We start from the raw sequence: 13418 nt of genomic DNA, 5'->3' as shown, positions 1-13418 counted from the left end.
TGGTGCCCATCCAGGAAAATCCATATGCGGATTCACCGGGCTGAAACCTCATCACATGCAATGATGGGCCACTGTCATCTCTCTACAAGGGAAATGGGAAACATTCTTAAGAATGTTCCTCTGCCTCAGAGCAGAATAGCAACAAAGCACATATTTTAAAACGTGTTAAGGCAGCCCATGTATTGGCAGATTTTGAGGTTTCTTTAAAATGAATGTGTTTTTGTTAGTTTTCTAGCATGAATTGTGTTTTTTCATTTCTACTGCATCATAGATCAGTACGGCAGCTGGGCCAAGCGCATGGCAAATGGCTCACACCTGTAATCCCAGAACTTTGGGGGAGAATTACTTGAGGCCAGGAGTTGAAGACCAGCCTGGGCAACATAGTGAGACTCTGTCTCCACAAAAAAATAATAATAAGAGATACTTAGATGGGGGTAGTGGCACGTGTCTATAACCCCAGCTACTCTGGAGGCGGAGGCAGGAAGATTGCTTGAGCTCAGAGCTTTGAGGCCACAGTGGGCTATGATCATCCCACTGTACTTGAGCCTGGGCAATACAGCAAGACCCTGACTCAAAACAAACAAAAAAAGATAGCAGCTTATTTAATGTTTTGTTTTTTATACAAGCCAGTTCTACCAGGTTGACTTTTCCCCACAATTGGTTTTTGTATTGCTTTTACATTTCATTAATTTTGTAAGTAATACATTAAAACATTCTAGTAAAATTCAAATATCACAAATAGAGCCAAATTGTTCTTTGATTTCCACTCTAAACTTGTTTGATCTGTTTTGTGGTTGCTTTGATCTTATCACACAAAGATCTTTTAATGCCATCAATTCTCCTCTTTATTATATTGCTCTGAAATGTTTGTTTACTTACCAAAGCAAAATGTGCTTATAGTTAGGAAAATGAAATAGATATCATGGATGGAATAAAAGTTTAAAATCTAAAAATAAAAGTGAAATAGTGCTAAAAAGGATTATAACACTCCCCTGTCCTCCAGAGGCAATGACTTTCAAATCGTACAGCCTTTTCTTCAGATATTTAAAAATATGGAGGTTAATTTTATATATATATATATATCTTATTCTTCATTTTATTTTTTCTAGATACAGGATCTCACTATGTTGCCCAGGACTCCATCTCCTGGGCTCAAGTGATCCTTCCTCCTCAGCTTCCCCAGGAGCTGGGATTATAGGTATATGCCATAGCACCCAGCTATTATTCTTCAGTTTTTAGACCCTACCCACTGACTGTAAGGGAGGTGAGGATTTCAGCTTTCTTATGTCACTTCTTCTATTCTTCCCTTCTTCCCAACTTTAATTTTAAAAAATTAAGTCCCTAGTCAACACCTTCCCCTTGCCCCCGCCGCATCCCCCAGCACCCCCACCAGCTGGAGTTAAAACTGAATCACTTAAAAGAAAAAAAATATGCTTAGTTATCTCAAAACATATGACTAAGTCCTTCCGTTATATAGCAGTGCTGAAAACAGAATTTTCCCCATAGTCAAGCACATCAGGTTCTTTCCCTTGGAGATGATCTACCCAAAGTCTCTGACTTTCTGTTGTTTGCTGGTGAGTAGGAGCCAGTAGAGAAGGAGAAGTGGAAGATGGCAGTATGCAGGAGAGACCTTGATAATCAGTGGCTCCAAGTCCTTCTGGAAGGAGAACTGTACAAGGTCTGGGATCAGGTGGAGGAAGGGCACCTTTTAAATTGAGTGTAGGACAAAGAAAGATAGAGCAAGGCTACAGGCAGGGTCCAAGGCTGGATGGTGAGTGGAAGTCGAGTAAGTTCCCACCTTGCTGTTTTCTCTGTGACTAATAGGAAGTGAGGTTAGCTGGTGGGAATGAGGGAGGAGGAGAGTGTGGCTGGAGTCCTGGGGAAAGTGGATGAGGTTGACGATGAATGTGAGTCAGAATTCCACTGGGTGGGGCAGCTGTTTGGTTTTCTGTTCTCCCCCAAAATCCCATGTTGAATTGTAGTGCCCAGTGTTGGAGGTGGAGCCTGGCAGGAGGTGACTGGATCATGGGTGGTTTCTCATGAATGGTTTAGCACCATCCCCTTGTTGCTGTTCTTGTGACAGTGAGTGAGTTCTCACGAGATCTGGTTGTTTAAAAGTGTGTGGCACCTCCACCCACCCTTGCTCCTGCTCATGCCTGCTTGCGCTTCGCATTCCACCATGATTGTAAGCTTCCTGAGGCCTTCCCAGAAGCTGAGTAGCTGCCAGCATCACGCTTCCTGTACAGCCTGCAGAACAGTGAGCCAATTAAACCTCTTTTCTATATAAAAATTACTGCATCTCAGGTATTTCTTTATAGCAAGGTGAGAACAGAGTAATACAAACCAGTAGGGTGTGACAGAAGGAGGAAGGAAAGTGAGGGCAGTTGTCAACTGATTTGTCCATCCTGGCCAATGGCTGCAGGTCGGGTGGCTCTTTAACCTCTTGCCTCCCTTGATGTGCAGGTTCTCTACTGAGAGGAGATTACGTCAGCCAAAGCCAGTGCTGTGACATCAAAACAGAACATTGGAGGCTTTAACCTTAATATTCTCTTCTTACATATCTGTAGGATAAGTATGCAGTCGTGGGCTAGAGAGGGAAGTTCATGTATCAACACTCCATTTTTAAATGCCCCCATTTAATTTATTATATGTATGTGTGTATGTGTGTATATGTATATGTGTGTGTGTGTGTGTGTAGAGAGAGAGATATATATATATATGTATTTTTTTTTATTTTTTATTTTAAGAGGGAGTCTTGCTCTGTTGCCCAGGCTGGAGTGCAGTGGTGCAATCTCAGCTCACTGCAACCTCCCCCTCCTGGGTTCAAGCAATTCTCCTGCCTCAGCTTCCCAAGTAGCTGAGATTAGAGGTGTGTGCCACCACGCCCAGCTAATTTCTGTATTTAGTAGAGACAGGATTTCACCATGTTGGCCAGGCTGGTCTCGAACTCCTGACCTCAAATGACCTACCCACTTCAGCCTCCCAAAGTGCTGGGATTATAGGTGTGAGCCATGGCGCCTGGCAAATGCCCCATTTTGGACACTACTATGCTAGTAATTTTTCTCTTCTCACTGGGATTATTTTGAGAAATATGGAACCAAGATTATTAAGTGTCTATTTGTACAGGGCACTCTTCAAGATAAACTCACCACATAATCCTAATCTGAAGGAGCTTACCTTCTAGGCAGCCATCTAACCTGGCTTTAAACTAATTAAGCGTAAAAAAAAGCCAAGAACATTCTACAAATAAGCATTTACAGTGGAGAAGGTAGAACTCAACTACTTCCAATTAGTCAGGTGATTTTCATTGTCAAGGCCAAAATCACAAAAGAGAAATTTGTTTATTTAACTAAAAGGTCATGGAAGGTTGGCTGGCTCCCACTTCTCACCCCTACCCCAAACCCTGCTCTTCTCTACATTGACTTTATTCTCACAGAGCTTCCCTCCATTTGCTTCAAGATTAGCAGCCTCAGCTGAAGGCAAGGACCCTGCCCTTCCTTCCTCCTTCCAAGGGAGTGAGAATTGCGCTGAGGTCAGGAGTTTGAGACCAGCCTAGTCCAATACAGTAAAACCCCATCTCTACTAAAAATATAAAAAATTAGCTGGATGTGGTGGTGGGTGCCTGTAATCCCAGCTACTCAGGAGGCCTAGGCAGGACAATCGCTTGAACCCAGGAAGCAGAGGTTGCAGTGAGCTGAGATCACGCCACTGCACTCCAGCCTGGGCAATGGCGTGAGACTCCACCTCAAAAAAAAAAAATGGTGTGGAAATTTATTTTGCTTTTCTTTTGCTTATAGAATACATTTGACATCACCCCCAAGAAAGCTTATCTGGACATATTTCTGCCCAATGAAGAGAGTATTAAAATCGAAATTATAACATCAGACACTGCTGAAAGAGTCCTAGAGGTAAGCTTTGTTTAGACTCCAGCTCCTGAACTGAATCTAGGGATAGTTCTGTTTGGAAAGCGGAGAGTGGGATACGGCTGCCTTCCAGGAGCTTCTGGCCTGTTGTGTTACTCTGTGGATGATTATCTGCAGAGGTACTGGCATTTCCTGGGAGAACAACCAAGGAACCTGAGACACAGCCAATCCTCCAGGGCCTCTTTGATTTCACCCTCCCTGGGGGCACCAATTTTCCAGAGATCTCTTGGAAGGCTGCTTCCACTTCCTTAGCCAGGGATGTGGCCTGGAAATATGTAAAATGCTTTATTATTGGATGTCCCATCGTTGGGAGCAGGAAGGAAAGTGGGGCTTGGCAGAGTCTGAAACAGGTCATACCTAGGTGTGCGGGTGACACTTCCTGGCAGAGGGTGACAGGGGAGTTCTTGAAGGTTCCTATTCTCCCATAGGGAAAATTCTTGAAACCACTGCTCCGTCAGGGCTAATTCTGGGTGCAGAGGGCCCAGACGTGAATTGTAGTCCACCCTCTGAGGACTAACAGGACAAGACCCAGGAGGCTTCATCCTTCTTCAGCAGCTCTGCCTCCCAGACCCCTTTTCCATCTGCTAAGCGGGGCTGCAGAGGGAGGGCTGTCTTCTCACACCCACATCCTGCACCCCGGGGTCAGCTCCCAGGCCCTTTTCATCTGGAAGGTTTTAGCTCTAATCCTCCAGAGAAACACACAAGAGAAAATATAAAGTTATAAACATGAAGAAGAGTCAGAAAGTTTCTAGGACCTTTCAAAGGACAGAAAGTTCTTGTTTTTGGGTTATGGCGTCTGACCCTTTCTGAGCTGAGAAATGGAAGCCCTCCCATTTTGGCTGCTAGCTCTTCCGGCCTGCCTTGACTTAACCTATTCCTGTATCTCCAGCTTCTCTCATATTCATCGCCTCTCCGTTTCCTCCTCTCCATCCTACATCCCGACCTTAGTTCCAGCCTTTATCGTTTCGCAGCTAGACCTCTACTGCTGCCCCTAAACTAATCTCCCTGCTTCCAGTCTTGCTAATCTTCTGTATCAATTTCCAGCATTGTCTTTCTAAAAAGTATCAAAGGTCCTTGATGCTTGAGGGAGTTTGTATCCCAAACACAAAAACCTCAATTGCCCAGGATCTAGAAGTGGGAGACCGACTCATAAATGAAGGAGGAGTAGGAAGGCAGTGATAGAGTCGGAGCCACAGACTGCATGTGTCTAGGGCCAGGCAGGTAGGTCTGGGGCAGCTGCAGGATCAGAGATAATTTGGAAATGGATGGAATTGTTCAGAACAGGAGAGAGCACCTCCCTTGCCCAAAGACATCATCATTGACTTCTTTTTTCACACACTGGGCTTGCTGACCAAACTAGACATGCCTGCAGCTGAGGGTGGTGGTGGTGGTAGTTTGGGGTCTTCTATCTTCTGGGTTTAGAATGAGTCCTGGATTCAAATTACAGTCATGTGCCACATAATAATGATGTTTCTGTCAACATTGGACTGCATATACAATGATGGTCCCATAAGTTTATGATACAATATTTTACTGTACTTTCTCTATGTCTAGATATGTTTTGGCCGGGCACGGTGGCTCACGCCTGCAATCCCAGCACTTTGGGAGGCCGAGGCGGGCGGATCATGAGGTCAGGAGATCGAGACCATCCTGGCTAACATGGCGAAACCCTGTCTCTACTAAAAAATACAAAAAAATTTAGACAGGCATGGTGGTAGGCGCCTGTAGTCCCAGCTACTCAGGAGGCTGAGGCAGGAGAATGGCATGAACCCGGGAGGCGGAGCTTGCAGTGAGCCGAAATCATGCCACTGCATTCCAGCCTGGGCCACAGAGCAAGACTCCAACTCCAATAATAATAATAATAACAATAGATATGTTTAGATACACCAATATTACAGTTGCCTACAGTATTTAGTACAGTAACATGCCTACTATACTACTATAAACCTGGGCTAACAGGCTTGTAGCCGAGGAACAACAGGCCATACCATCTAGCCTAGGCATATAGTAGGCAATGCCATTTAGATTTGTGTAAGTTCACTTCGTGGTGTTCACACAACAACAAAATCGCCTAACGATGCATTTCTCAGACTGTGTTCCTGTCATTAAGCAACACACAACTGTACAGTGCTGCTGTGTAAGGACTGTGTGAATTTGGGTAAGTTACTTTACAGACAATGTCTAAGTAAATAATTATAGAAATAGTTCACGTTCCTGAGACAATGGCAGTTGTGTTTATTGATCATTATTGGTATTGGTATTGGTATTGATATTGATATTGGAGGGAGTGCTGAATAGGGTTCTGTGGTACTATCTATTTTGTCCGTTTCCCTGGAAACTAATAGCATACATTTGATGAGGTATATTCGCAGTCAGAAAAATGTGCTTCCTCTCTTCCAATCATGTTGGTTTGTGAGAAATTCAGACCCAAGACACTGACATCATCAGACCAGATAAGTTTAACTGGAGGTTCTACCCTAGAAGTGGTAATTTCTGTAACAGGTGAAGTGATCACTTGGCCAGCGACAGGTGTGAATTTCCTTCCAAGAGCTGGGAAATTCTCTAGCTTGCATAAAACCGTAATTTAAGTTTTGTAATTAAAAATCACCTTCTGCATCTTCTCCAGCACACTTGCTGCCATTCTCACTTTGCTTCTCCAGGTTTGCCTTACCCACAGCCTGCTTTTTACTTTTCAATGGTCTCTTTTTTTTGTTTTTTTGAAATGGAGTTTCACTCTTGTCACCTAGGCTGGAGTGCAGTGGCGCGAACTTGGCTCACTGCAACCTCCGCCTCCCAGGTTCAAGCGATTCTCCTTCCTCAGCTCCCGAGTAGCTGGGATTATAAGCACGTGCCACCATGCCCAGCTAATTTTTTTTTTTTTTTTGTAAAGACGGGTTTCACCATGTTGGCCGGGCTGGTTTCCAACTCCTGACCTTAGGTGACCCACCCACCTTGGCCTTCCAAAGTGCTGGGATTACAGGCATGAGCCACTGTGCTGGGCCTCAGTGGGCTCTTTAAGGGCCAGCAGCAAGCTAAAATCTAGGACTACTGTGGTGCTAGTGATAGTGTTCGTGTTTTGAATCATCATTAACATTTGCTAAGAGGAAAAATATTATTATGTATTTTTTTGCTGATGCTCACTCTTCTCAAAAGAAGGCATTTATATTTATGTCTTTATGAATGTGAAAGGCTTCTTCATTCTCCTTTTGTCTCCACACCTTTCCTCTGTCTGCCTTGGCATGTAAGCTTGTTGTTTTCCCTAAATTAGACAGAAAAGAAGGAAATCTAATTTGAGTGGACCTGGGTCAGGTTTACTCTGGGAAAGATGTCTTTGCTATGCTGTTACCTACCACACACCCACTGCGTTTGGCTTTTGGGCGTTTTGCAACCCAAAGCATGGGGGAAAGAGAGAGACAGAAAGAAGGGGAAAGGGAATTACTTTGAAAGTGGTGAAACTATTCCTGAGCTGCTCTTTATTTTCCAAGCTATGCTGAGAACACCCACTCATACCAGCCACCTAATCAGACTGCTTCCTGGGGGTAATTTATGTATCTCTGACAAGAGAAGGCCCCCTGTGAGCCTGGTATTTGTACAGCTGCCACCTAGAGAACTGGGAGCCGTGGGTAAAGCAGCTCTTGAGGGCAGTGCCTGGAGGTGACTCCTTGAGTGTTACAGAGGTGACTTAGTGAGTTAAGACCAGGAGTATAAAGAAATTACTCGAGAGCCCAGTGTTAAAGAGGGAGGTAGCCTGTGGTCATGTAGAAGTTTCTGCTAAGGGAGCATGAGTAGATGTCCAATGCTATAAGGTGACACCTGATAGGCTGATGGCAAAGATGAAGCCACTGGTGTTGAAATGAAAGCTGTTTGATACAAAAGTCAAAGAGGAATGTGAAGGAAGGCAACCTGTGCCTGGGATCTGAGGTTTTTTGCAAACATCATAGTAAATGACAGTTGACCATCGCAGGAAACATCAAGGTGAAGCAGGCCTGGCGTGTCAAAGGCGGGCAGTAGCACGTGCATGTTTGTATGCCAGCCGAGCGGCGGGGAGTGATCCTTTTCCAAATAGCTGGTAATGCAGCCCACAGGAAGGTAAATTAGTGTGCAGGCTCCAGGGACAGACATCACAGAAGGACAGATGTTCATGGAGCATGGCTGCTGCCCTCCAGGGGAAAATAAAGACCAAGACGATCGGGGAGCCTGTCCACATCTGAGATGGGGTGACCAACCTCAACTGGGGCCAGCCTCTGTCCACTGTGGTGGGACTGATTTTTATTTTCTTTATTCTAATTTTTTGTGTTTTAAAATTTTCTAAAATGGATACTGTTTTTGGATTCCAAAAAGCTTTCTTTGAGTGTTCACTAACCCATGACAGCACTTTTTATTGCTGTGTACCGGCCATTTCCAAGTGTGCATGTCACAGTTAGGATGCATGGTGGGCACACCTAACCTTTCCCCCTTCTGCTTGTTTCTGGTTAAAGGTGGCATCACACAAAATTGGACTGTGTCGGGAGCTCTTGGGCTACTTCGGCCTCTTTCTCATTCGGTTTGGCAAGGAGGGCAAGCTCTCTGGTAAGAAGGAAGGAACAAATGAATCAGCTAGGAGATGGGGTGGACAGGTGTGAGCAGGGGCTTGATGCAGGACTCACAGCTGAGGGACTGGCCACCCACCGGGCTATGATCCCTACTGCTGTTCTCAGTCACTGGGTTAAGGGTTTGGGGAATGGGAGGTTGCGTCCTTGTTAGGGGAGAGTGGAGGCAAACCACTCATACCTTGGGTGGTCCAGTAACTGCACTTGTGCACCCCCAGCCCTAATTCTGATGCCCCTCCCCTTTACTGCAGACTGGGCCTGACCACTGACCACCTGCCTGCACCCTTTCCTGTGAATGGAGTGCTAGACTCCGGGGGTCAGGACGCCCCACCACAACATCACTTTTCCTTGTTAAGGAATATTTGTGGATGATATCAATGAGTTATTAGATACCTTTTTTAAAGCGTAATGAGATAGTGTAAGAAGACAATCTGATTCTCATATCTTTTGTTTTCTCTATAGTATGTTTTAAGATATTACAAGGTTTTTGTGTGAAATGGTGTCAGTTATATCAAAGTAGTTTGTAAATGTCCTCAAGAAGCCAGGGGAGGTGATTTTGAGTTGGAAGATAAGGGGTTTGTGTAGAGGGTTGGCTGCTAGGCCCTGTGGTGAGCTGCAAAGGCTCTGGATGTCTCTGGATCTGTTTTTTCATCTGTATCACAGTGTAAAACATCCTCCACTCAAGTGGCGGATATTTTTGAGGATCAAATGATATTTATTTTTTGAATGAACTTCAGAAAGTTAAAATTACATATAAATACAGAGGATATTCTTACTGTGATTTTATTATTTCCAATAATAAGGTTTTATTTTCTCATTTGAAAGCTGCTATATATAAGCTGTCTGTGCTATTTCAGCCAGTAAGACCAGCTTTCCCCTTTCTCTAGTTGTGAAAAAATTGGCCGACTTTGAACTCCCTTATGTTAGTCTTGGAAGTTCTGAAGTGGAAAACTGTAAGGTTGGACTCCGAAAGTGGTAAGTAGGTACTGAAAATGACAGAGGCGTTTGAGGACATTTCGCCATTGCCCATCAAGACTTATCAGAGTCTCGTCACATTCTGCTCACAGCCTGACAGCTGGAGACCAAGAACTTAGAGAAGGTTGTAAGAAAAGCAATGAAGGTCAGGTGCTGTGTCTTATGCCTATAATCCCAGTACTTTGGGAGACCAAGGCAAGAGGATTGCTGGAGCCCAGGAGTTCAAGATCAGCCTGGGCAACACAGCAAGACCTCATCTCCACTAAAAATAAAAAAAAAATAGCCAGCTGTGGTGTTGTGCATCTATGGTCCCAGCTATTCAGGAGGCTGAGGCAGGAGAATCACTTGAGCCCAGAAGATTGAGGCTGCAGTGAACCAAGATTACACCACTGCACTCCAACCTGGGCAGCAGTGCAAGACCCTGTCTCAAAAAGAAAAGAAAAGCCATGAAAATGAGAGAGGGTGAAATAAACTAGTTTCTGAATATTTGTCCTAAAGAATAGGATGTTGAGGATGACTTTCAGTAGTCTCAGGTAAATACTCAGGGCTGGGTGGGGTATGAAAATGAGGAGGGTAGTCATCTTTCTGTATCTCTACTGATAGGCGAACAAGAAAGTAAGACTTGAAAACCAGGGGCGGGGCCAGGGGATGTGGATCAAAGCAGGTAATGGTGAGAAACGGCTGGCCTTGGGTTTGCTTTGCAGTGCATCACTGACTGTATTAATGGAGGGACTTTGTTGGTGATTACAATCAGATCCGATTCATCCGTAGAAGTGCGGCATTCCCTGAAGGTGAAGGGTGGATTCAGCCAGTTTGCAGTGAATTTGAACTCTAAGTACTGGGCTTACACAGGCCTAAAGGATGTGTACCACGGCCATCTGTATTCCTAGATAGATAGGACACAAATGTCCCTCAGCAGAAAATACTGTCATTTCCTCTAGTAACACAGGGGCCTGTGGAGAACAAAATATTATAGAAAATAGCACCAAGCAGCAGGACCTTATGCACCCCCAGTCCTATAACCTGCAGCTCCCAGCGTTTATTACTGTGGCCGCAGGGGATTGCTCCTTAGGCTCGCTCTCTCCCAGCCCATTTATTCTGCTATCTGAGTACAGAGGTTTTAAAGAAAAGTATTTTGAAATCTAAGAATTCCCTTGACCTTGTGATGCCTTGCTCTAGAGCTCCAGTTTGTGGCTTTGAATTGTGGAAGGATATTCCCAGCGAGGCAATTTGTATACTGCCGTTCAGAAGTATCTTGAGGAGTGGTCCAGCTCTTGAGGTGTGAAACCCTGAGAAGGGGAGAAGGACTTGGTTCCATTCAATGGTTTAGAGAACAGCTCTTCTGGAAGCTGCTTACTGTAGTGAGTGGCTGAGCACAGTTGTTCCTAGAATTACAGTATGTGAATCTAAGTCGCGGCTTGCTCAGGTCTTAGCTGCATAAACCTAGCCAAGTTTGTTCAAGCTCTCTAAGCCTCAGTTTCTTTATCTGTAAAATGGGAATAATAAAAATAGTGTCTACATCATAGGATTATTGTAAGGGTTATGTAGAATAGTCCCATATACTCAGTAAGTTTTGGTCATGTTTGTGACTGTTATATTGATGATATGGTGATTATAGGAAGTAAAAAAAAAAAAATCCCTGGGGCTTAGATTTTCACTCATGTGCTCTCCTGAAAACTTGAGATCAAAGGAGAGATGACAATTCTGTTTCTTATCTTGAAGCTTGAATTAGAAATTAGGCACTGCCTATGTCTTTATTAAATAGGTAAACTCTAGGTGATACATGCAAGAGAAAACATCTACCCCAAATTATAAGCCAGCATCTCAGATTCAGGCAGATTGCCTTTGTTGATGGGAACTGGGAAGAAAGGAGGTCCCACTTCTGTTGTTACAGCTAAGGATCAGGTCTCTGGAGGGGAGATTCTGGCATAGGCTCCTGCAGGTGCCTTGCCCTCTTTCCTGAGGGAAGTCTTGTTGGGTGGGAGCTGGAAGGCTAACTCCAAAAGCCGAGTGATTCCCAGCAGGTGAAGCCTCAGTGAGGCCTGAGCGGCATCTTAAGAACTTTTCTGTCCTTAAGGAGAGATGCCTGGGTGCATCTCTCCAGTGTTGATGATATGGCTTCCTCCAGGCCAGAGGGTGCCTGTGCTGGCCTGTGGGAGCCCCAGTCTGGGATGGGTCTTTTCTCTGCACACAGGCATCTCTGGGATGTGTGGGTGCATAGTTACCTGGAATGTAAGTAGGGATGCTTCAGTTACTGCTCCCCACCCCAAAAGGAAGTTGACCTTCAAGCACCATATTTATCCCTTTCGTGGTCTAAGCCAACCCCATTGGTCTAATCACCCTATTCTTCTGAGCGTAGCAACTCTGCTTACCTCTGCCTTCTGGTTGGCAGAGATCAGCCATAGGTACCCTTTCCTGACAGTTTCAGTCCCTTCTTAACATACTACTGTGCTTCTACAGTCATTAATTTCAGTTCCTCGTGATTCTGGATCTGATAGGCAGACACGGAGCCCCTGCGATTTGCAAATCACTCTACCAAGATCCAGAGGGGCAACTCTGGATAGGCCCCTGGCCTTGGGGTTCTTCACAGATGGTGTCAAGAAAACTTAATCAGGGCGGCGATTGGAATAAACTCAGGGTGCAGAGGAAGCACAGTGGATGGGCGGGCTAATACAGCCTTGGGAAGTAGGGACCAGAGGAGGGTGCGTTGCTTGAGGCTTGCAAAGAAAGGCCAATCAGTCAGGGGAGGAGATTGGCGTGGGCTTGGTCTTCCAGGCAGGGGGACAGGAGAGAAAACATGGTTGGAATGTAGCATTGGTGGTGGGGTTGGTGAGAGATGGAACTGGAAATGAAAGTGGGGGTGGTCCCGGGAGGAGCCTTGAAAGCGAGCAGAATAAATATCTAACTCTGGAAACCATGAGAGTCTGAAAAGTTTCACAGGAAAGACCACTCTGGTTAGAATGTGGAGCATGAGGTTAAGGGCACATGGCTGACACAGAAAGCCTGGGAAGGAGGCTCCCAGAGCAGCTCAGGCAACCAATGAGGGTGGCCCTGCTGCAGGGTGGTGAATATAGGGGTGGATCCGTATGGGGCAGACGACTATGCCAGGTATTGTGCGGTGGAGAAAGGGATTCCAGGGCTTGGTGGCCAAGAGTGAGGCTGAGTATGAAGAGGGATGCAGACCATTCCCCTAAAGCTTTATTTTTGTGCCTCTTTATTTTCAGAGCCCTCCAGGTAAGAGCTTACAGTGTAAAGAAATTAGGAAACAAAAGAGGTGGAGGGGCAGAGTGAAAGCTGGGGGAGTGGAGGTGTGGTTTTGTTAGAAAAGGGGGCCCCGGTTCATAGGGTAGAGGGCCACCACTTTCCAAAGCACTTGCCAGGTGTGTCCATGAGCCATGTCACAGGAATGAATTTCGCGCTCCTGAATTTTGCAGGTATATGGATCCATCCCTCGACTCCACGCTGATGGACTGCAGGGCGGCCCTAGATTTGCTCTACATGCAGGTGAGGGTCACCAAGAGCTCTGACAGCACCGTAGATCAAAGGCCGTGTTGGCTTGGAATCACTGAAAAAAAATCTATGGTAGTTAATAATTCTACCTCCATACCTAAAATAGGCAAATTCATAGAGACAGAAAGTAGAACAGAGGTTACCAGGGGCTGCGGGGAGTGAGGAAGGAGAAGCTGTTTGATGGGTGCAAGTTTTTTTGGGGGATGACAAAAAGTTTTAGCTCTAAATAGTGGTGACGATTATCCAACATTGTGAATGTATATAATGACTCTGAATTTTGTGAACAGTTAAAATGACAAGTTATGTTGTATATATTTTACCACGATAACAATAAAATGTAAAAAGTAGAGGAGTTTAGAGAGAGAAAAGGAACTCTATCTCTGTTTTAACAATCGCTCTCTGAATTTGCAGCTGACGCACC

General features: G+C 45.1%; 1 protein-coding gene across 1 annotated transcript in view; it reads left to right on the top strand.

The window, feature by feature from the left end:
- The window catches only part of LOC105542125 (sorting nexin-31-like), a gene marked incomplete at its 3' end in the record, with an annotated part of 22752 nt that extends 9761 nt beyond the window's left edge, over positions 1-12991 (top strand). Inside the window, exons 3-6 of the mRNA XM_011983510.1 lie at positions 3798-3908; positions 8402-8492; positions 9400-9487; positions 12922-12991. Coding sequence (XP_011838900.1) covers positions 3798-3908; positions 8402-8492; positions 9400-9487; positions 12922-12991 — 360 coding nt within the window. The remainder of the gene's footprint in view (positions 1-3797; positions 3909-8401; positions 8493-9399; positions 9488-12921) is intronic.
- Positions 12992-13418: the final 427 nt, after the last annotated feature.

Source organism: Mandrillus leucophaeus, unplaced genomic scaffold, assembly GCF_000951045.1.
Source record: "Mandrillus leucophaeus isolate KB7577 unplaced genomic scaffold, Mleu.le_1.0 Scaffold250, whole genome shotgun sequence".
Classification (NCBI taxonomy): domain Eukaryota; kingdom Metazoa; phylum Chordata; class Mammalia; order Primates; family Cercopithecidae; genus Mandrillus; species Mandrillus leucophaeus.
Note: the sequence above shows the minus strand (reverse complement) of the source record. Positions and strands in the feature narration are given on the sequence as shown.